The 22,231-nt window shown below is 45.2% G+C and overlaps 1 protein-coding gene across 1 annotated transcript; it reads right to left on the bottom strand.

Annotated features, from left to right (window-relative positions):
- Positions 1 to 918: 918 nt before the first annotated feature.
- LOC125519192 (uncharacterized) lies at positions 919 to 22,220 on the bottom strand. The gene is made up of 4 exons (XM_048684068.2): positions 21,880 to 22,220; positions 20,860 to 21,228; positions 13,368 to 13,377; positions 919 to 1,572 (listed from the first exon to the last, which is right to left on the bottom strand). The coding sequence occupies exons 2-4, from the start codon at positions 21,213 to 21,215 to the stop codon at positions 919 to 921; spliced, it is 1,020 nt and encodes a 339-aa protein (XP_048540025.1). The 5' UTR covers positions 21,216 to 21,228; positions 21,880 to 22,220.
- Positions 22,221 to 22,231: the final 11 nt, after the last annotated feature.

Here is a 22,231-nt window from a genome sequence, read left to right as displayed (position 1 = left end):
ATGCCGCAGCAGACCACAATGTGATATTCAAACACACGTGGGCGAAAAACCCTAACCACGGTGCGGGAGCCCCCCCCCCCCCGTGCGCGCACCCGCCCGCCATGACAGCCGGCGAACCGGTACCAGCAAACGCGTTCAGGAGCGGCGAGACATCGCATGACCCACGCCAAAGCATATCGCGGAAAAGCCAAGTTCCCACCCCAAAGGAGCAATGTCAGACCCCACCCGAGGAGGAGGCTCATTGGATGATCTACCAGGCCAAGAATGATGCACACCATCTCGCATCACCACAAGCCTGTTGTCGAGCGAGCGGCTCAACAACGCGACCAAAACTAGATCCCAGTTAAATATGTTTAACTGACAACCTAGGACTCGACCTAGAGAAATAGTGACAATACTTGGGATGGCACCACCCTATCGATGAGCCGAGCGGATGCCCTGGCCCTTGGGTCTCTAGGAGGCAGCTCTGGTACACCCTGACCTATCCCAGTCACCATTATATGAAGATTTATCATGATATTTAGTATTTTCCTTAAAAAAGATGAGAACAGAGGGGAAATGACCCCCCTGTCTTATTCTTATAGAAGATGAGTCCTCGAACCCTGGTCATCGACAACTCACCTCGGAGCTTTCTACCACTAGACCAAGGGAGAGATCTCAACTTTTCCTTTTCTGATCATTCAAACTATGCTTGCTATCAATTGCTTATAAATTATACAACCAAATTTACAAGAGGATTTCATAACAATAATAAAGATTAGTCTCTAATCATCATTTGTTGAGCAGTACAAAGCTGCTTCAGCTAAAAGAAGGAAGATGCTCTCTAAAGAGTGAGAAAAAAAGCAAAAGTAAACCAACTTCATGGAGACCTTTTTTTTGCATGGAACTTCAGGGAGACCTTACACTCAATATATTGGTTTATCTTGGAGTAGCGAATGTACTAGGCCGAACCCAGCAGCTCACTTCCGTGACGATCGACGCTGGTATAACCGTTTCGATAGTCCCAGCAACTAAATCATATGCATAAATATTCGTGATGGTCTTCAATGTGGCAGGCCCTGATGTTATTGTCCATCCATCCGAGCTCTCTGTCTCCAAGTTACCACGTCCTCTTGGATGGAAAGTGTAGACTTTCCTCCTGCCTTCCTCCTTCACACGGATGGACTGGCCCTTGGAAAGAAACCAGCTGGTGTCCTCAAGCTCCTGGTCATGGAGGGGCGACCACGCTAGCGGTTCCATGTCCAGCTGTAAGAACTTGAAAGCACTCGCACGGGGACACGATACAATCACAACTTTCCCAATGGACGCAACAAGGTAGTGGGCGTCTTGTATGCTCCACTCTGGACAAGAGGCCGCCCTCCAGGTCATTTCTGTGATGTCGAAGACCAGGATCTGGCCGAGAAACTCGGCGCAGACGGCCTGTGTCCCGACCAGTGCCACGTCCATGATCAAAGTGTTGTGGAAGGATCTGCACATTGCTTCCGACAGGTGCAGTTGGCAGGTATGCTTGTGGACGCACCAGTACACGTCTCCAGGGCACGCGACATGGACAGTCGGAACGACACTCATGATCTGGATGCACGTGTTGACACACGAACACGTCACCGTGTACCCTCGACGCCGGGGGTGATGCACCGCAGCTCACGTCGAAGGAGACCCGACCGACAGCGCGATACGCAAGACAGTCGGCGGGTGCTTTTGCAGACCCGAAACCCCGCGCACCCGGGAGGGACCCCGTCAGGGATTGCGGCGGCTATGGGCTGCCCTAGGTCGATTCGCTCGCCCCTAAAGCCTCGTGGATCACTGCCCTCCAACGCGAAGAACGAACGAAGAACGAGAAAGAAAGATACAAGGGTAGGGAATAAAGATAGATAAGCACAAAAGTGTAATAGATTGATTGGTTCTATTGGTGTTGTTCAATCGGCCGTCACTCCCAACATATATAAGAGGCGGCTGGACTTCCCGTACAAGCAAAGGATTTATCTAAGCTTTCCTTACAAGAAAATTACATCAATTCACGTCCTAGAATCCTAGTTCTAGTCTCACTCGGATTCAGCCCGAATCTGGTCCATCTTCTGTCTTGCTTCTTGCGTGGGCTGTGGAATCTGCATATGACTTCCGATGGAGACGGTTCAAATATCAATTATGTGTGCTTCGACGAGGCCAACAATCCGTATGTTGATCACTTTTCCAAATAAGGCCATCTTGAATACTCCACGGGGTCATCTCTAATTTCGAGTCGGACTCGTTCACGTAGCTGACTGGACCGTCCGACTCTTGCAGCGTCTCTGCAGGTCGTATACTACGTCGGATGATGATGACTCCAAAAGCAAAGTTGACCGTTTCGACGTTACGAACAACTTCCGTGTTGAACACTTCTTCATCCGAAGCCATCTAGATAAGTATTTGAGCCCATCTTCAGCATCTGGTCGGATTGGCCTCGACAGTTTCTACTGTTCACGACAGCAAGCTTTCCCGGCAAGGTTACTGTTCACGGCGGCAAGCTTTCCCCGGCAGGTTACTGTTCACGGCGGCAAGCTCTCCCCCAGCAAGGTTACTGTTCACGGCGGCAAGCTTTCCCCGGCAAGGTTACTGTTCACGGCGGCAAGCTTTCCCCGGCAAGGTTACTGTTCATGGCGGCAAGCTTTCCCCGGCAAGGTTACTGTTCACGGTGGCAAGCTTTCCCCAGCAAGGTTTTTGAGGCAGTAAACGACCTCGGATGAAAATGTGTCCAAAAGCAAAGTTGACCGTTTTGACGAGACGAAAAACTTTCGTGTTGAACGTTTTCCGATTCGAGGCCATCTTCTGGGCCAAAACACTCACGCATTGCATCAGACACTTGCCAAGACATGTCTGGTCTTCCGCGTTATATTTCGCCTCTTGACAGGGCTGCATCCAGATAGCTCTAACTTTTGCATACGAACTCGGATTGAGATGATTTTTATATCAAAATCGACCGATTCGACGAGACGAAGACAATTCATGTAGAGCATTCCTTCATCCGAGATTGTCCTGGAGGCATACTTGACCAGAAAGCACTCAGAACACCTAAACATGACACTCTGAGTGTAGTTTTGGTCTTTGATATGATGCCGAATGATTATGGTCCAAACATCAAAGTTGTTCCACTCGGCAATGTGAAATTTCTCATTTATAATATTTTGTCATTTGAGGCCATCTCCATTGCATTCTGCATTGTGCCAAAATCAGGTGTCAACACAGGCCCCCCTGTTTTTCGGCAAAGCTTGCATGCCGAAAAATAATTCGCACCATGTTTGTTCTAAGGACGATGTCAACACTCCATCGGCCATTCATTTTTCTCAGGGCGATAATTATTTATCGGCCATGTTTGTGCTAAGGGCGATAATCGTATATCGGCCGTTGCCTACTTAGGCTTCCTGCCACACACTCGGGTGGTACTTCTTCAAATATTTGCCATTGAGAGCTCGAGGTAACAATACCCCCTGTATTGATTCCACCAAATATGAATTTCCGGGAACAACTCTTGTAATCCTAAAAGGACCTTCCCAACTTGGAGACCACTTCCTGAATTTTCTATCTCTTGAACCAATCGGTAGAATCACTTTCCAGACGAGATCACCAACTTGAAAATTCTTCAACTTGACTTTCTTATTGTAAGCCCTTGCCACCCTCAACTTATCTCTCTCTATGGCATTCAAAGCAGCCAAACATTTATCAGCAACCTCATCAATGTTGTCCATCATCAAGTTATAGAAGTCTATTGCCGATAAATCATTTTGTTTGGCTATTCTCAAAGCATTCAAATTTACTTCCACTGGTAAAACAACCTCCTGACCATATACTAGCTCATATGGAGTCACTTTCGTAGCACCATGCCTTGAGATTCTATGTGCCCATAATGCCTCAGACAACAAATCATGCCATCTCCTTGGATTATCCTCAATCTTCTTCTTGATGAGCTTGATTAAAATTTTATTGCTAGACTCAGCTTGTCCATTAGCTTGGGCATAATATGGGGAGGAATTGAGCAATTTTATGTTATAAGATTCGGCAAACTCTCTGACTTGGTGTGACATAAAAGATGAACCTTGATCTGTAGTTAACGTTTGAGGAATACCGAATCTATGAATAATGTGCTCGGTTATGAATTTAATTACCTCCGTATGCGTCATGTTCTTGAGAGGTACTGCTTCAGACCACTTAGTGAAATAATCAGTTGCCACCAATACGAACCGATGCCCCTTTGAAGAAGACGGATGGATTTGCCCAATAAAGTCTAAACCCCATCCTCTGAAAGGCCACGGCTTGATAATAGGATGCAACATAGCAGCGGGAGCCAATTGAATATCACTAAATTTTTGACAAGCTTCGCACCCTTTATAATATCTGAAGCAATCATTAATCATGGTCGGCCAATAAAACCCAGCATGTCGTAATAACCATTTAATCTTGGGAGCCGACTGGTGAGTACCACAAATGCCTTCATGTACCTCTCCCATAGCAACTCTTGCTTGGTCCTCATCCAAGCACTTTAAAAGAACATCATCAACTGTTCGGCGATAAAGATCATCATCCCTCATAGTATATTTAAAAGCCATACGCCGAACAGCCCTGTCCACCCTTTCACTCGGATTACGCAAGTAAGCAACAACGGGCTTCCTCCAGTCGGAATTGTCACCTGCACCAGATTTTTTGTTAATGACCAAATCAGTGGGTTCCGGTTCGGCCTCTTCTATACTGGTAAGACAAGACATCGGATCTTGAGAAATATGAAACATGCCATGATCAACATGGTATCCAGATGCTTGTTGTGCCAACTCATTTGCTTTCCAGTTGTCATGTCTAGATATATGTGCAATGCTAAAACAATCCAAAGTAGAGATTATATCTAGACATTTATCAAGATAAACATTAAGTGATTCGTCCAAACATTGAAAGACTTTGGATATTTGTTGTACCACTAGTAACGAATCACCATAAGCCTCAATATGTGTAACACCTATAGCAAGTAACATCTCTAGGCCGAATAACAATGCTTCATATTCGGCTTGATTGTTTGTGCAAAAATATTCTAAGCGGCATGAGGCTTCAAAAACAGCACCATGAGGAGATATATAAACAATACCAACACCTTGTCCATTGCTACAAACTGACCCATCAAAGTATAATATCCATGGTACTAATGAAATAAGGTTCATATCAACATCATTCTTGTCATTAATCCGATGTTCAACAATGAAATCAGCAACAATTTGGCCTTTCATGGACTTTAGAGATTCATAAGCCAAATCATATTCAATCAAAGCATAAGCCCACTTGCCAATTCTACCACTAAGAATTGGCTTATGCAACATGTATTTAATGACATCGGTTTGACAAGCTACTACACAAGCACTCGGCACTAAATAATGTCTCAGTTTTGTGTAAGCATAATATAAGCATAGACATAATTTCTCAATAAATGTATACCTTGTCTCTGCGTCCAATAAGCGGCGGCTCAAATAAGTGATGGCATGCTCTTTTTCTTCGGTCTCTTGAGTTAGAACAGCACCAATAACTTCTTCCTCTGCTGCAATGTAAAGTCTGAAGGGTTCCCTATGCTTGGGTGCTCTCATCACCGGAGGAGTGCACAAATAATTCTTGATCATATCAAATGCTTCTTGATGTTTTGCCCCCCAAGTGAAATCAGCATCATCCTTTAACCGAAGGATAGGAGTAAATGCATCAACTTTCCCTGACAGATTAGCTATGAACCTTCTCAAATAGTTGACCTTGCCAAGGAACTTTTGCATATCTCTCTTGCATGTTGGAGCCTCCACTTTCTGTATAGCCTCTATCTTTTTGGGATCAATCTCTATGCCATCTTCATGAATAATGAAACCCAAAAACTTTCCAGCTGACACGCCAAAAGCACACTTCAAAGGATTCATCTTCAGTCCATACTTTTTCATTCTTTCAAAAGCTAAACGCAAATCGGCCAAGTGAGATTCAAAAGCATCCAATTTGACAACAATATCATCAATATAAACTTCAAGTATGATACCGAGTAAATCATGGAAAATCAAATTCATAGCCCTTTGATATGTGGCTCCAGCATTTTTTAATCCGAATGTCATCACTGTCCACTCGAATAAACCAATGAAACCAGGGCATCGAAAAGCAGTCTTGTACATGTCCTCTTCGGCCATAAAAATTTGATTGTATCCGGCATTACCATCTAGAAAGCTAATAACCTTATGCCCGGAAGCATCATTAATAAGCATATCGGCTATTGGCATAGGATACTCATCTTTGGGTGTAGCCCTATTCAAATCTCTGAAATCAATGCACACCCTCAACTTGCCGGATCCTTTCTTCTCCACTGGGACAATGTTAGAAATCCACTCGGCGTACCTGCAAGGTCGAATGAAATTAGCTTCAAGCAGTCGACCGATCTCTTCCTTGATCCGGTCATATGTTTTCGGATTAAATTTTCTGGCCGACTGTTTATAAGGTCTAAAACCTGCCTTTATAGGCAACCGATGCTCCACTAGCTCTCGGCTTAACCCTGGCATCTCATGATATTCCCATGCAAAGCAACAAACATATTCTTTCAATAGCTTGATTAACTTAGCTTTACAATCGGCTTTCAAATTTTTGTTTATAAATGTCGGTCGAGTGACTGAACCATCTCCAATATCTACCTCTTCTAATGGATCGGCCGACGTAAAACCTTGTCCAAGTTTATCCATGTCATCCAACTCCTCTATAGACTCATACATATCGTTCTCGCTGGACCGATATTTCACAAGACGTTTTTGTAACCACTCAGAGCTAGAATCCATTTAAACATATCATACCTTGGAGCCGATTGCATTCAGTCGGCTTTAAAGAGACGGGCATAAAACCATTCTTGGTTGCACTGAGAAAATCAAACTCTGATAAGTCATGTCCCGTCAAGCAAGTAGCATTGGGATGTTGCCAATCCACCGATGCATCGGCCAAAGCAACACAGGCCGAGTTATCCGCATGAATGACTTCCACTTCATCATCAACCCACTGAATCAAAAACTGGTGCATAGTGGATGGCACGCACTGGTTTGCATGAACCCAATCACGGCCTAGTATGACGTTGTAGTTACCTTGCACCTCAGCGACAAAGAATGCAGTAGCCAAAGTTTTGCTTCCGACTGTAAGCTCCACATACATCACACCTTTGGCTTCAGTTTTCTCTTTGCCTTCAAACCCGTTAAGCACCATATTGGTCTTGATCAATTCTTCATCAGGCAAACCCAATTTCTTGAAGACCGAATAGGGCATAAGATTTACCACAGCACCACCATCTGAAGGAAATATGCCCTAGAGGCAATAATAAAGTTATTATTTATTTCCTTATAATCATGATAAATGTTTATTATTCATGCTAGAATTGTATTAACTGGAAACATAATACATGTGTGAATACATAGACAGACAAAGTGTCACTAGTATGCCTCTACTTGACTAGCTCGTTAATCAAAGATGGTTATGTTTCCTGACCATGAACAATAAGTTGTTATTTGATTAACGAGGTCACATCATTAGTTGAATGATCTGATTGACATGACCCATTCCATTAGCTTAGCACCCGATCATTTAGTATGTTGCTATTGCTTTCTTCATGACTTATACATGTTCCTATGACTATGAGATTATACAACTCCTGTTTACCGGAGGAACACTTTGGATGCTACCAAACGTCACAACGTAACTGGGTGATTATAAAGGAGCATTACAGGTGTCTCCAAAGGTAGATGTTGGGTTGGCGTATTTCGAGATTAGGATTTGTCACTCCGATTGTCGTAGAGGTATCTCTGGGCCCTCTCAGTAATACACATCACATAAGCCTTGCAAGCATTACAACTAATATGTTAGTTGTGAGATGATGTATTACAGAACGAGTAAAGAGACTTGCCGGTAATGATATTGAACTAGGTATTGGATACCGACGATCAAATCTCGGGCAAGTAACATACCGATGACAAAGGGAACAATGTATGTTGTTATGCGGTCTGACCGATAAAGATCTTCGTAGAATATGTAGGAGCCAATATGGGCATCCAAGTCCCGCTATTGGTTATTGACCGGAGACATGTCTCGGTCATGTCTACATTGTTCTCGAACCCGTAGGGTCCGCACACTTAAGGTTACGATGACAGTTACGTTATGAGTTTATGCATTTTGATGTACCGAAGGTTGTTCGGAGTCCCGGATGTGATCACGGACATGACGAGGAGTCTCGAAATGGTCGAGACGTAAAGATTGATATATTGGAAGCCTATGTTTGGACATCGGAAGTGTTCCGGGTGAAATCGGGATTTTACCGGGTTACCGGGAGGTTACCGGAACCCCCTGGGAGCCATATGGGCCTTCATGGGCCTTAGTGGAAAGGAGAAAGGGGCAGCCCAAGGTGGCTGCGCCACTTCCCCCTCCCCTAGTCCTATTAGGACTAGGAGAAGGTGGCCGGCCCCCCTCTCTCTCTTTCCCCCCTTGGGAATCCTAATTGGAATAGGATTGGGGGGGGCAGTCCTACTCCCGGAAGGAGTAGGACTCCTCCTGCGCCCTCTCCCTGGCCGGCGCCCCCCTCCCCCCTTGGCTCCTTTATATACTGAGGTAGAGGCACCCTAGAACACACAAGTTGATCCACATGATCTATTCCTTAGCCGTGTGCGGTGCCCCCTGCCACCATATTCCTCGATAATACTGTAGCGGAGTTTAGGCGAAGCCCTGCTGCTGTAGTTCATCAAGATCATCACCACGCCGTCGTGCTGACGGAACTCTTCCCCGACACTTTGCTGGATCGGAGTCCGGGGATCGTCATTGAGCTGAACGTGTGCTCGAACTCGGAGGTGCCGTAGTTTCGGTGCTTGATCGGTTGGATCGTGAAGACGTACGACTACTTCCTCTACGTTGTGTCATCGCTTCCGCAGTCGGTCTGCGTTGGGTATGTAGACAACACTCTCCCCCTCGTTGCTATGCATCACATGATCTTGCGTGTGCGTAGAATTTTTTTTGAAATTACTACGAAACCCTACAGTGGCATCCGAGCCTAGGTTATTTATGTTGATGTTATATGCACGAGTAGAACACAAGTGAGTTGTGGACGATACAAGTCATACTGCCTACCAGCATGTCATACTTTGGTTTGGCGGTATTGTTGGACGAGACGACCCGGACCAACCTTACGCGTACGCTTACGCGAGACCGGTTCCCTCGACGTGCTTTGCACATAGATGGCTTGCGGGCGACTGTCTCTCCAACTTTAGTTGAACCAAGTATGGCTACGCCCGGTCCTTGCGAAGGTTAAAACGGAGTCTATTTGACAAACTATCGTTGTGGTTTTGATGCGTAGGTGAGATTGGTTCTTACTTAAGCCCGTAGCAGCCACATAAAACTTGCAACAACAAAGTAGAGGACGTCTAACTTGTTTTTGCAGGGCATGTTGTGATGTGATATGGTCAAGGCATGATGCTGAATTTTATTGTATGAGATGATCATGTTTTGTAACCGAGTTATCGGCAACTGGCAGGAGCCATATGGTTGTCGCTTTATTGTATGCAATGCAATCGCGATGTAATGCTTTACTTTATTACTAAACGGTAGTGATAGTCGTGGAAGCATAAGATTGGCGAGACGACAACGATGCTATGATGGAGATCAAGGTGTCGCGCCGGTGACGATGGTGATCATGATGGTGCTTCGGAGATGGAGATCACAAGCACAAGATGATGATGGCCATATCATATCACTTATATTGATTGCATATGATGTTTATCTTTTTATGCATCTTATCTTGATTTGATTGACGGTAGCATTATAAGATGATCTCTCACTAAAATGATCAAGAAGTGTTCTCCCTGAGTATGCACCGTTGCCAAAGTTCATCGTGCCCAGACACCACGTGATGATCGGGTGTGATAAGCTCTACGTCCATCTACAACGGGTGCAAGCCAGTTTTGCACACGCACAATACTCAGGTTAAACTTGACGAGCCTAGCATATGCAGATATGGCCTCGGAACACGGAGACCGAAAGGTCGAGCGTGAATCATATAGTAGATATGATCAACATAAACGATGTTCACCATTGAAAACTACTCCATCTCACGTGATGATCGGTTATGGTTTAGTTGATTTGGATCACGTAATCACTTAGAAGATTAAAGGGATGTCTATCTAAGTGGGAGTTCTTAAGTAATATGATTAATTGAACTTAAATTTATCATGAACTTAGTACCTGATAGTATCTTGCTTGTTTATGTTGATTGTAGATAGATGGCTCGTGCTGTTGTTCCGTTGAATTTTAATGCGTTCCTTGAGAAAGCAAAGTTGAAAGATGATGGTAGCAATTACATGGACTGGGTCCGTAACTTGAGGATTATCCTCATTGCTGCACAGAAGAATTACGTTCTGGAAGCACCGCTGGGTGCCAGGCCTGCTGCTGGAGCAACACCAGATGTTATGAACGTCTGGCAGAGCAAAGCTGATGACTACTCGATAGTTCAGTGTGCCATGCTTTACGGCTTAGAATCGGGACTTCAACGACGTTTTGAACGCCATGGAGCATATGAGATGTTCCAGGAGTTGACGTTAATATTTCAAGCAAATGCCCGAATTGAGAGATATGAAGTCTCCAATAAGTTCTATAGCTGCAAGATGGAGGAGAATAGTTCTGTCAGTGAGCATATACTCAAAATGTCTGGGTATAATAATCACTTGATTCAATTGGGAGTTAATCTTCCGGATGATTGCGTCATTGACAGAATTCTCCAATCACTGCCACCAAGCTACAAGAGCTTCGTGATGAACTATAATATGCAAGGGATGAACAAGACTATTCCCGAGCTCTTCGCAATGCTGAAAGTTGCGGAGGTAGAAATCAAAAAGGAGCATCAAGTGTTGATGGTTAACAAAACCACTAGTTTCAAGAAAAAGGGCAAAGGGAAGAAGAAGGGGAACTTCAAGAAGAACGGCAAGCAAGTTGCTGCTCAGGAGAAGAAACCCAAGTCTGGACCTAAGCCTGAAACTGAGTGCTTCTACTGCAAGCAGACTGGTCACTGGAAGCGGAACTGCCCCAAGTATTTGGCGGATAAGAAGGATGGCAAGGTGAACAAAGGTATATGTGATATACATGTTATTGATGTGTACCTTACTAGAGCTCGCAGTAGCACCTGGGTATTTGATACTGGTTCTGTTGCTAATATTTGCAACTCGAAACAGGGACTACGGAATAAGCGAGCACTGGCAAAGGACGAGGTGACGATGCGCGTGGGAAACGGTTCCAAAGTCGATGTGATCGCGGTCGGCACGCTACCTCTACATCTACCTTCAGGATTAATATTAGACCTAAATAATTGTTATTTGGTGCCAGCGTTGAGCAGGAACATTATATCTGGATCTTGTTTAATGCGAGACGGTTATTCATTTAAATCAGAGAATAATGGTTGTTCTATTTATATGAGTAATATCTTTTATGGTCATGCACCCTTGAAGAGTGGTCTATTCTTATTGAATCTCGATAGTAGTAATACACATATTCATAATGTTGAAACCAAAAGATGCAGAGTTGATAATGAAAGTGCAACTTATTTGTGGCACTGTTGTTTAGGTCATATCGGTATAAAGCGCATGAAGAAACTCCATACTGATGGACTTTTGGAACCACTTGATTATGAATCACTTGGTACTTGCGAACCGTGCCTCATGGGCAAGATGACTAAAACACCGTTCTCCGGTACTATGGAGAGAGCAACAGATTTGTTGGAAATCATACATACCGATGTATGTGGTCCGATGAATATTGAGGCTCGTGGCGGATATCGTTATTTTCTCAACTTCACAGATGATTTAAGCAGATATGGGTATATCTACTTAATGAAACATAAGTCTGAAACATTTGAAAAGTTCAAAGAATTTCAGAGTGAAGTTGAAAATCATCGTAACAAGAAAATAAAGTTTCTACGATCTGATCGTGGAGGAGAATATTTGAGTTACGAGTTTGGTGTACATTTGAAAAACTGTGGAATAGTTTCGCAACTCACGCCACCCGGAACACCACAGCGTAATGGTGTGTCCGAACGTCGTAATCGTACTTTACTGGATATGGTGCGATCTATGATGTCTCTTACTGATTTACCGCTATCGTTTTGGGGTTATGCTCTAGAGACGGCCGCATTCATGTTAAATAGGGCACCATCAAAATCCGTTGAGACGACGCCTAATGAACTGTGGTTTGGCAAGAAACCAAAGTTGTCGTTTCTTAAAGTTTGGGGCTGCGATGCTTATGTGAAAAAGCTTCAACCTGATAAGCTCGAACCCAAATCGGAGAAATGTGTCTTCATAGGATACCCAAAGGAAACTGTTGGGTACACCTTCTATCACAGATCCGAAGGCAAGACATTCGTTGCCAAGAATGGATCCTTTCTAGAGAAGGAGTTTCTCTCAAAAGAAGTGAGTGGGAGGAAAGTAGAACTTGATGAGGTAACTGTACCTGCTCCCTTACTGGAAAGTAGTTCATCACAGAAAACTGTTTCAGTGACACCTACACCAGTTAGTGAGGAAGCCAATGATAATGATCATGAAACTTCAGATCAAGATACTACTGAACCTCGTAGATCAACCAGAGTAAGATCCGCACCAGAGTGGTACGGTAATCCTGTTCTGGAAGTCATGCTACTAGATCATGATGAACCTACGAACTATGAAGAAGCGATGGTGAGCCCAGATTCCGCAAAGTGGCTTGAAGCCATGAAATCTGAGATGGGATCCATGTATGAAAACAAAGTATGGACTTTGGTTGACTTGCCCGATGATCGGCAAACAATTGAAAATAAATGGATCTTTAAGAAGAAGACTGACGCTGATGGTAATGTTACTGTCTACAAAGCTCGACTTGTCGCAAAAGGTTTTCGGCAAGTTCAAGGGATTGACTACGATGAGACCTTCTCACCCGTAGCGATGCTTAAGTCCGTCCGAATCATGTTAGCGATTGCCGCATTTTATGATTATGAAATTTGGCAGATTGATGTCAAAACTGCATTCCTGAATGGATTTCTGGAAGAAGAGTTGTATATGATGCAACCAGAAGGTTTTGTCGATCCAAAGGGAGCTAACAAAGTGTGCAAGCTCCAGCGATCCATTTATGGACTGGTGCAAGCCTCTCGGAGTTGGAATAAACGTTTTGATAGTGTGATCAAAGCATTTGGTTTTATACAGACTTTCGGAGAAGCCTGTATTTACAAGAAAGTGAGTGGGAGCTCTGTAGCATTTCTGATATTGTATGTGGATGACATATTGCTAATTGGAAATGATATAGAATTTCTGGATAGCATAAAGGGATACTTAAATAAAAGTTTTTCAATGAAAGACCTCGGTGAAGCTGCTTACATATTAGGCATTAAGATCTATAGAGATAGATCAAGACGCTTAATTGGACTTTCACAAAGCACATACCTTGACAAAATTTTGAAGAAGTTCAAAATGGATCAAGCAAAGAAAGGGTTCTTGCCTGTGTTACAAGGTGTGAAATTGAGTAAGACTCAATGCCCGACCACTGCAGAAGATAGAGAGAATATGAAAGATGTTCCCTATGCATCAGCCATAGGATCTATCATGTATGCAATGCTGTGTACCAGACCTGATGTGTGCCTTGCTATAAGTTTAGCAGGGAGGTACCAAAGTAATCCAGGATTGGATCACTGGGCAGCGGTCAAGAACATCCTGAAATACCTGAAAAGGACTAAGGATATGTTTCTCGTATATGGAGGTGACAAAGAGCTCATCATAAAAGGTTACGTTGATGCAAGCTTTGACACTGATCCAGACGATTCTAAATCGCAAACCGGATACGTGTTTACATTAAACGGTGGAGCTGTCAGTTGGTGCAGTTCTAAACAAAGCGTCGTAGCGGGATCTACATGTGAAGCGGAGTACATAGCTGCTTCGGAAGCAGCAAACGAAGGAGTCTGGATGAAGGAGTTCATATCCGATCTAGGTGTCATACCTAATGCATCGGGTCCAATGAAAATCTTTTGTGACAATACTGGTGCAATTGCCTTGGCAAAGGAATCCAGATTTCACAAAAGGACCAAACACATCAAGAGACGCTTCAACTCCATCCGGGATCTAGTCCAGGTGGGAGACATAGAGATTTGCAAGATACATACGGATCTGAATGTTGCAGACCCGTTGACTAAGCCTCTTCCACGAGCAAAACATGATCAGCACCAAGGCTCAATGGGTGTTAGAATCATTACAATGTAATCTAGATTATTGACTCTAGTGCAAGTGGGAGACTGAAGGAAATATGCCCTAGAGGCAATAATAAAGTTATTATTTATTTCCTTATAATCATGATAAATGTTTATTATTCATGCTAGAATTGTATTAACCGGAAACATAATACATGTGTGAATACATAGACAGACAAAGTGTCACTAGTATGCCTCTACTTGACTAGCTCATTAATCAAAGATGGTTATGTTTCCTGACCATGAACAATAAGTTGTTATTTGATTAACGAGGTCACATCATTAGTTGAATGATCTGATTGACATGACCCATTCCATTAGCTTAGCACCCGATCGTTTAGTATGTTGCTATTGCTTTCTTCATGACTTATACATGTTCCTATGACTATGAGATTATGCAACTCCCGTTTACCGGAGGAACACTTTGGATGCTACCAAACGTCACAACGTAACTGGGTGATTATAAAGGAGCATTACAGGTGTCTCCAAAGGTAGATGTTGGGTTGGCGTATTTCGAGATTAGGATTTGTCACTCCGATTGTCGGAGAGGTATCTCTGGGCCCTCTCGGTAATACACATCACATAAGCCTTGCAAGCATTACAACTAATATGTTAGTTGTGAGATGATGTATTACAGAACGAGTAAAGAGACTTGCCGGTAACGAGATTGAACTAGATACCGACGATCAAATCTCGGGCAAGTAACATACCGATGACAAAGGGAACAACGTATGTTGTTATGCGGTCTGACCGATAAAGATCTTCGTAGAATATGTAGGAGCCAATATGGGCATCCAGGTCCCGCTATTGGTTATTGACCGGAGACATGTCTCGGTCATGTCTACATTGTTCTCGAACCCGTAGGGTCCGCACGCTTAAGGTTACGATGACAGTTACATTATGAGTTTATGCATTTTGATGTACCAAAGGTTGTTCGGAGTCCCGGATGTGATCACGGACATGACGAGGAGTCTCGAAATGGTCGAGACGTAAAGATTGATATATTGGAAGCCTATGTTTGGACATCGGAAGTGTTCCGGGTGAAATCAGGATTTTACCGGGTTACCGGGAGGTTACCGGAACCCCCCGGGAGCCATATGGGCCTTCATGGGCCTTAGTGGAAAGGAGAAAGGGGCAGCCCAAGGTGGCTGCGCCACTTCCCCCTCCCCTAGTCCTATTAGGACTAGGAGAAGGTGGCCGGCCCCCCTCTCTCTCTTTCCCCCCTTGGGAATCCTAATTGGAATAGGATTGGGGGGGGGAGTCCTACTCCCGGAAGGAGTAGGACTCCTCCTGCGCCCTCTCCCTGGCCGGCGCCCCCTCCCCCCTTGGCTCCTTTATATACCGAGGTAGAGGCACCCTAGAACACACAAGTTGATCCACGTGATCTATTCCTTAGCCGTGTGCGGTGCCCCCTGCCACCATATTCCTCGATAATACTGTAGCGGAGTTTAGGCGAAGCCCTGCTGCTGTAGTTCATCAAGATCGTCACCACGCCGTCGTGCTGACGGAACTCTTCCCCGACACTTTGCTGGATCGGAGTCCGGGGATCGTCATCAAGCTGAACGTGTGCTCGAACTCGGAGGTGCCGTAGTTTCGGTGCTTGATCGGTTGGATCGTGAAGACGTACGACTACTTCCTCTACGTCGTGTCATCGCTTCCGCAGTCGGTCTGCGTTGGGTATGTAGACAACACTCTCCCCCTCGTTGCTATGCATCACATGATCTTGCGTGTGCGTAGAATTTTTTTTGAAATTACTACGAAACCCTACACCATCAACAAGCATCCGAGTGAGAGGGGACCCATTGATATGACCTCTGAGATATAATGGTTTCAGATGCGTTACTGGTTCTTTTGGCTTCTCGAATATCGTGTTTTTAGGGCCAAAATCCAGCTGAGCCACCTCCCCTTCCTCATCTACAGCACGAAACTCAGCAGGCAAGTAATACACCATATTGATATCCATACCTTCATGAACCGGTGTAGACTCATAGTCCAACATATCAGCCTCCTCCTCAAGTGCATCCACCGATTCAGAAATTTGTTCGAGTGAAGAGGAAGCAATAGGTAACGTAGACGATGCAATGATTGCGTCGTCCTTTTTTGGTAGTGTAGGTGCTGCTGTGATAGGCGTAGAGGCCACCGTATCTCGTATTTGTTTGGGCCTCCACACTTGTTTTGTAGGTACCATAGGCCGAGTGTCATTGAACAACTTATCCCTTTGCTTCTCAGCCTCTTGTTCTGCCATCTCTTGGCTCCTTAACCTTTGTAGTTTCCTCTTCTGTGTCTTTGTTAGCCCTGGAGGACACCACTTTGGCTGAGTGTATTTAGGATCTCTCGTTTTTACTCGGCTGGTGCTTGCTTCATGGTCATTAGCCGAGTGCTTTGGCGCGATAGAAAGTATCGGCTCAGTCGGTTTGCTATGCACAATTGGCTGCTGTATGGCAAATGTTTTGGTGCCCAAGATAAGTGAGTCGGTATCGGTTTTTTCCTTGCCTTTGCTTGACTCAACTGTTGCAGCACCTGGTGACTTAACACGCCATTCTTGCTTGCCAACCCTTTTTTGATTAACTTGCACTAGCCGATTGACACCATTGTTCAAACGGCCTTGTGCGGGATAAGAAAGTCTCTCATGAACGGGCCTCCTTGGTTCTGCCCAACCCGGATGAAAAGTATAAGGGGCCATTGGGGGCTGCCACCATCCTCCATCGAAGCCTCCCACGTAGTATGGCACATAGGGGGGTGGCGGCATCCATGGTCCCGGCGCCCACGACCCATATGGCCTTGCATGATGCTGAAATTCTTCCTGAGGAGGTGACCTTGAGCGCTTCAAATTTGATGACCGGTTAGAGCTAGAACCGGCTGCATGATTGGCATACTTGGACAACAGCATATCAAAAGTTGGCTTGATTTTCTTGCGCTGCACTTTAGCTTCATTCGTCTTCCACTTGTCAACTTCTGGATCCTTGGGCTTGACGAATTTAGCACGAATATTTTCTTGCACTTGCGGTTGCCCCCCGAGTGTAGGATTCTTGATGGTGATTTTGATTATTTCCTTGCCACCGGGTTGCTTGTCAAGCACAACCTGTCTCCCCAAGGCCTTGTCGCCCTCCTTGTCTTTCCTGGGCTCACCAACAATGACATTAGCTTTATTAGCAGATACGGCAGCCTCTGGCCGAATGAGTAGTTTCTTCCCCTCCAACTCCATGGTATTCATTGGAAAAGGCTGTTTATCAATTTGCATCTCAGAAAAGTTCAATCGTCCGTCATTAATGGCCGATTGTATCTGTCGTCGAAAAACATTGCAATCGTTAGTAGCATGAGAAAAAGAATTATGATACTTGCAATAAGCACGCCGTTTTAGCTCTTCAAACGGCGGTAAAGTGTGAGAAATCCTAATAATTTTAGCTTGCAGCAAAGCATCAAATATTTTATCACATTTGGCAATGTTAAAAGTAAACTTCATTTCTTCATCACGATTCTTATCAATCGGTTTCAGATCATTGCAAGTAAAGGGTTTGGCTTTAGATGGCCAAACAAATTCAGTAGCATAAATATCACCCTCATCGTCCGAGTGATCACTATCATATTCCACCATGTTCATCTTTGGTCGATCAGCTTTATATCTATGCACTTCTTTGAGATCTTTGCTTCGGCTTTCCTGAGCCAAAGCCCTTTGTAAGACTTGGTTCATATTTAAGAACTCACAGCCTTCTAGCTTTTCTCTAATGGGAGTTTTCAAACCACTCAGCACTAGGTCTGCCAAGTCTCTCTCGGTTATCACCAAACTAAAACACCGGTTTTTCGTTTCTCTAAATCTCTTGACATAATCGGAGACCGATTCGTCATGCTTCTGTTTAACCGATGTTAGATGTGACAACTTGAGTTCATTGTCGCCGCTATAAAAGTGATCATGAAATTTCTGCTCTAACTGCGACCAAACCCGAATGGAACCATGTGGTAAAGAAGAGAACCATGAAAATGCAGTACCAGTTAATGATAAAGGAAACAAACGCACTTTCAATTCATTCAATGAACCTGCTTCACCTAGTTGTGCCAAGTATTGACTAACATGCTCCCATGTGATTTTTGTGCCTTCTCCATTAAATTTAACAAAATCTGGAATTTTATATCCTGAAGGGCACTGGATGGCATCAAAGTACTCGGGGTACGGCTTTTGGTAAATCCGATTCCGAGGTAACTCAACTCCAAAATTCTCTCGAAGCATCTTAGCCATCTCCTCTCTAAGATTAGCTAGACCATCATCCATAGTGGACGATGACGCTTGTGGCAGTGGCATAGGAGGAGTAAGGTTACTAGCTGTAGGTAAGAATTGTGGCATGTATGTCGACCCAAAATTTGGTAGTGGTCGAGTGGTTGTAGCTGTAGGTAGGGTTTGGTTCGGCGTTGCCACCGAACCTGGCATGCTCATAATAGGGTTGATGGGTGCAGTCACAATCTGATTTGTATGGGTAGGATAATAAGCCATCGGCACAGGAGGCGCCGATGCAATAGGTAAAGCCAGATTAGGGTTTTGCACACTAGCAGCTACACAATCATTACCACTAGATGATTGAGATGTATTCTTCTGAGCATTAGTATTTTCTATGAAAGTTTGATAGACTAGATTGTTACCATCAGCAATACGACTTTCAATCTCAGCCCACTGCTCAGGAGAAAAGGCAGTACTTACAGAGGGTTTAACCTGTTCAGTTTGAAGAGGAGGGAACTTGATTTCTTCAATCGGAGTGATGTTGCCTTGGCGATCTTTCTTGAATTTTGCAAGGAACTCCTGCAGGTCCTTCTCCTCGCGCGCCTTCTTGTACTCCTCATAGACTTGGCGATGATCGGCCGATATCTCATCAAGACTGGGCTTAATGATGTTATCGGCGTCTACCTCAGATGGCTTGGGAAGATCGGACATGGTGGATGATGATGATTGATCTTCTTCCCCAGCGGAGTCGCCAAAAAGTGTGTTGACACACGAACACGTCACCGTGTACCCTCGACGCCGGGGGTGATGCACCGCAGCTCACGTCGAAGGAGACCCGACTGACAGCGCGATACGCAAGACAGTCGGCGGGTGTTTTTGCAGACCCGAAACCCCGCGCACCCGGGAGGGACCCCGTCAAGGATTGCGGCGGCTATGGGCTGCCCTAGGTCGATTCGCTCGCCCCTAGAGCCTCGTGGATCGCTGCCCTCCAACGCGAAGAACGAACGAAGAACGAGAAAGAAAGATACAAGGGTAGGGAATAAAGATAGATAAGCACAAAAGTGTAATAGATTGATTGGTTCGATTGGTGTTGTTCAATCGGCCGTCACCCCCAACATATATAAGAGGCGGCTGGACTTCCCGTACAAGCAAAGGATTTATCTAAGCTTTCCTTACAAGAAAATTACATCAATTCACGTCCTAGAATCCTAGTTCTGGTCCCACTCGGATTCAGCCCGAATCTGGTCCAATCTTCTGTCTTGCTCCTTGCATGGGCTGTGGAATCTGTATATGACTTCCGATGGAGACGGTTCAAATATCAATTATGTGTGCTTCGACGAGGCCAACAATCCGTATGTTGATCACTTTTCCAAATAAGGCCATCTTGAATACTCCACGGGGTCATCTCTAATTTCGAGTCGGACTCGTTCACGTAGCTGACTGGACCGTCCGACTCTTGCAGCGTCTCTGCAGGTCGTATACTACGTCGGATGATGATGACTCCAAAAGCAAAGTTGACCGTTTCGACGTTACGAACAACTCCCGTGTTGAACACTTCTTCATCCGAAGCCATCTAGATAAGTATTTGAGCCCATCTTCAGCATCTGGTCGGATTGGCCTCGACAGTTTCTACTGTTCACGACAGCAAGCTTTCCCGGCAAGGTTACTGTTCACGGCGGCAAGCTTTCCCCGGCAGGTTACTGTTCACGGCGGCAAGCTCTCCCCCGGCAAGGTTACTGTTCACAGCGACAAGCTTTCCCCGGCAAGGTTACTGTTCACGGCGGCAAGCTTTCCCTGGCAAGGTTACTGTTCACGGCGGCAAGCTTTCCCCCCAAGGTTACTGTTCACGGCGGCAAGCTTTCCCCGGCAAGGTTTTTGAGGCAGTAAACGACCTCGGATGAAGATGTGTCCAAAAGCAAAGTTGACCGTTTTGACGAGACGAAAAACTTTCGTGTTGAACGTTTTCCGATTCGAGGCCATCTTCTGGGCCAAAACACTCACGCATTGCATCAGACACTTGCCAAGACATGTCTGGTCTTCCGCGTCATATTTCGCCTCTTGACAGGGCTGCATCCAGATAGCTCTAACTTTTGCGTACGAACTCGGATTGAGATGATTTTTATGTCAAAATCGACCGATTCGACGAGACGAAGACAATTCATGTAGAGCATTCCTTCATCCGAGATTGTCCTGGAGGCGTACTTGACCAGAAAGCACTCAGAACACCTAAACATGACACTCTGAGTGTAGTTTTGGTCTTTGATATGATGCCGAATGATTATGGTCCAAACATCAAAGTTGTTCCACTCGGCAATGTGAAATTTCTCATTTAGAATATTTTGTCATTTGAGGCCATCTCTATTGCATTCTGCATTGTGCCAAAATCAGGTGTCAACAGCACGCAACGACCAGGGGAGCTCCACTTCCACGACGAGGATCAGCGTAGAAAACGAAGTAGCACTTGTCGGGGGAGCGAAGCACCGGCATGTCGATCCGCCTGCCGGTGCTAGGGTGGACTAGGAAGACGACCTGCTCTTGGAAGTGGAATGGCTTGTGCCGGACCATGAGAAGCCAGCCACAGCTCTCGAATTCGACAAAGGCATCTGGAAATAGCGCGCTGGTTATCCCCCGGATGTTTCCGCTGGAAACGTCGAACAGCAGCCGCTTCTTGCTGTTGTGTTCCATGGCAAAGAGGGCCAATGGCAGTGCCCTCGCCTCTTCAGAAGTGTCGTCTGTGTTGACGGCATTTGATTCCATTGCCCAAGGATACCTGGCAGAAGCAATGTGGACTTATTAGAACATCAGTGGAGTACAGGGTTTATATTAATATATGGTGGCAAACCTATACTAGAGAGTCTCTTGTGATTTAGGGAACTCTTATTATGAATCTGATAAACCTGCAAACCTCTGTAATCTGTGAAGAATTGGTTACTAGCATCGTTGCTTAAAAATGAAAACCAAGTTTTGCCAGGCGCCAAACTGGGTGCAGATGCATCTGCCACTTATTATAGTTGATTATAAGAAACAAATAGTAACAAAATTTTGCCACAAAAATCCTACCCGAAGCCAACACTCCTATTGAACATCTAGACTTGTACAGTTAACCTTACACCCCAGGCCTCCACCCCCAAAGGTTTTAATTGACAAAGGCTACTCTGAGTGAAATCTACCGTTTATATAAATTTGACAAAATTGTGCGTTTTCTCTTGTAAGGCAAAGGAGTGCAAACTTCTACTATTACACAGATTATATTTGCAACGGTTAAGGAGTGCATGCTTATGTTACCCAGATTATACTTGTAACTTTGCAAGGAGGTGTAAAAGGAATCCGATTTGGCTGCAGCGGAGCAAGCAGCTCTAATTCTAACGATTGATGAAGCAACGCCGGGCACAGAAGGTGGATGCTGAGCACAATCCTGTACCTGAAATCGTGCGGAGAGAGACGCCGGCGGAGGACGGATGGTGTGCCGTGTAGGCGTGGACGGTGCGGTTCCTATAAATTGGCAAAGGGCTCCAGTTGCGTACGGCGACTCGGAGTTGGGGCGGGCGCCGCTTGGTCCCTCCGAGTAGGAGCCGCACGGCGGCCGGAGTCGGACCGGAAGGTTGGGGGGAGGGAGTGGGGAATTTTTGGCTGGGGGCAAGACGGGAGCGCGCGGGCCGTCGGATCCAGCCAACGGCGCAGATCAGCGCGCCGCGCCTGCCCCTGCAGTAAGCGGGGCCTCCGGTTCGGGTCGCGCCGAACGGACCAGACCACCAGAGTGGATTGGGGAAAAA

Source organism: Triticum urartu, chromosome 7A, assembly GCF_056163025.1.
Source record: "Triticum urartu cultivar PI428250 chromosome 7A, HENAU_Tu73, whole genome shotgun sequence".
Lineage (NCBI taxonomy): Eukaryota > Viridiplantae > Streptophyta > Magnoliopsida > Poales > Poaceae > Triticum > Triticum urartu.
This window is presented reverse-complemented; position numbering and strand designations above follow the sequence as displayed.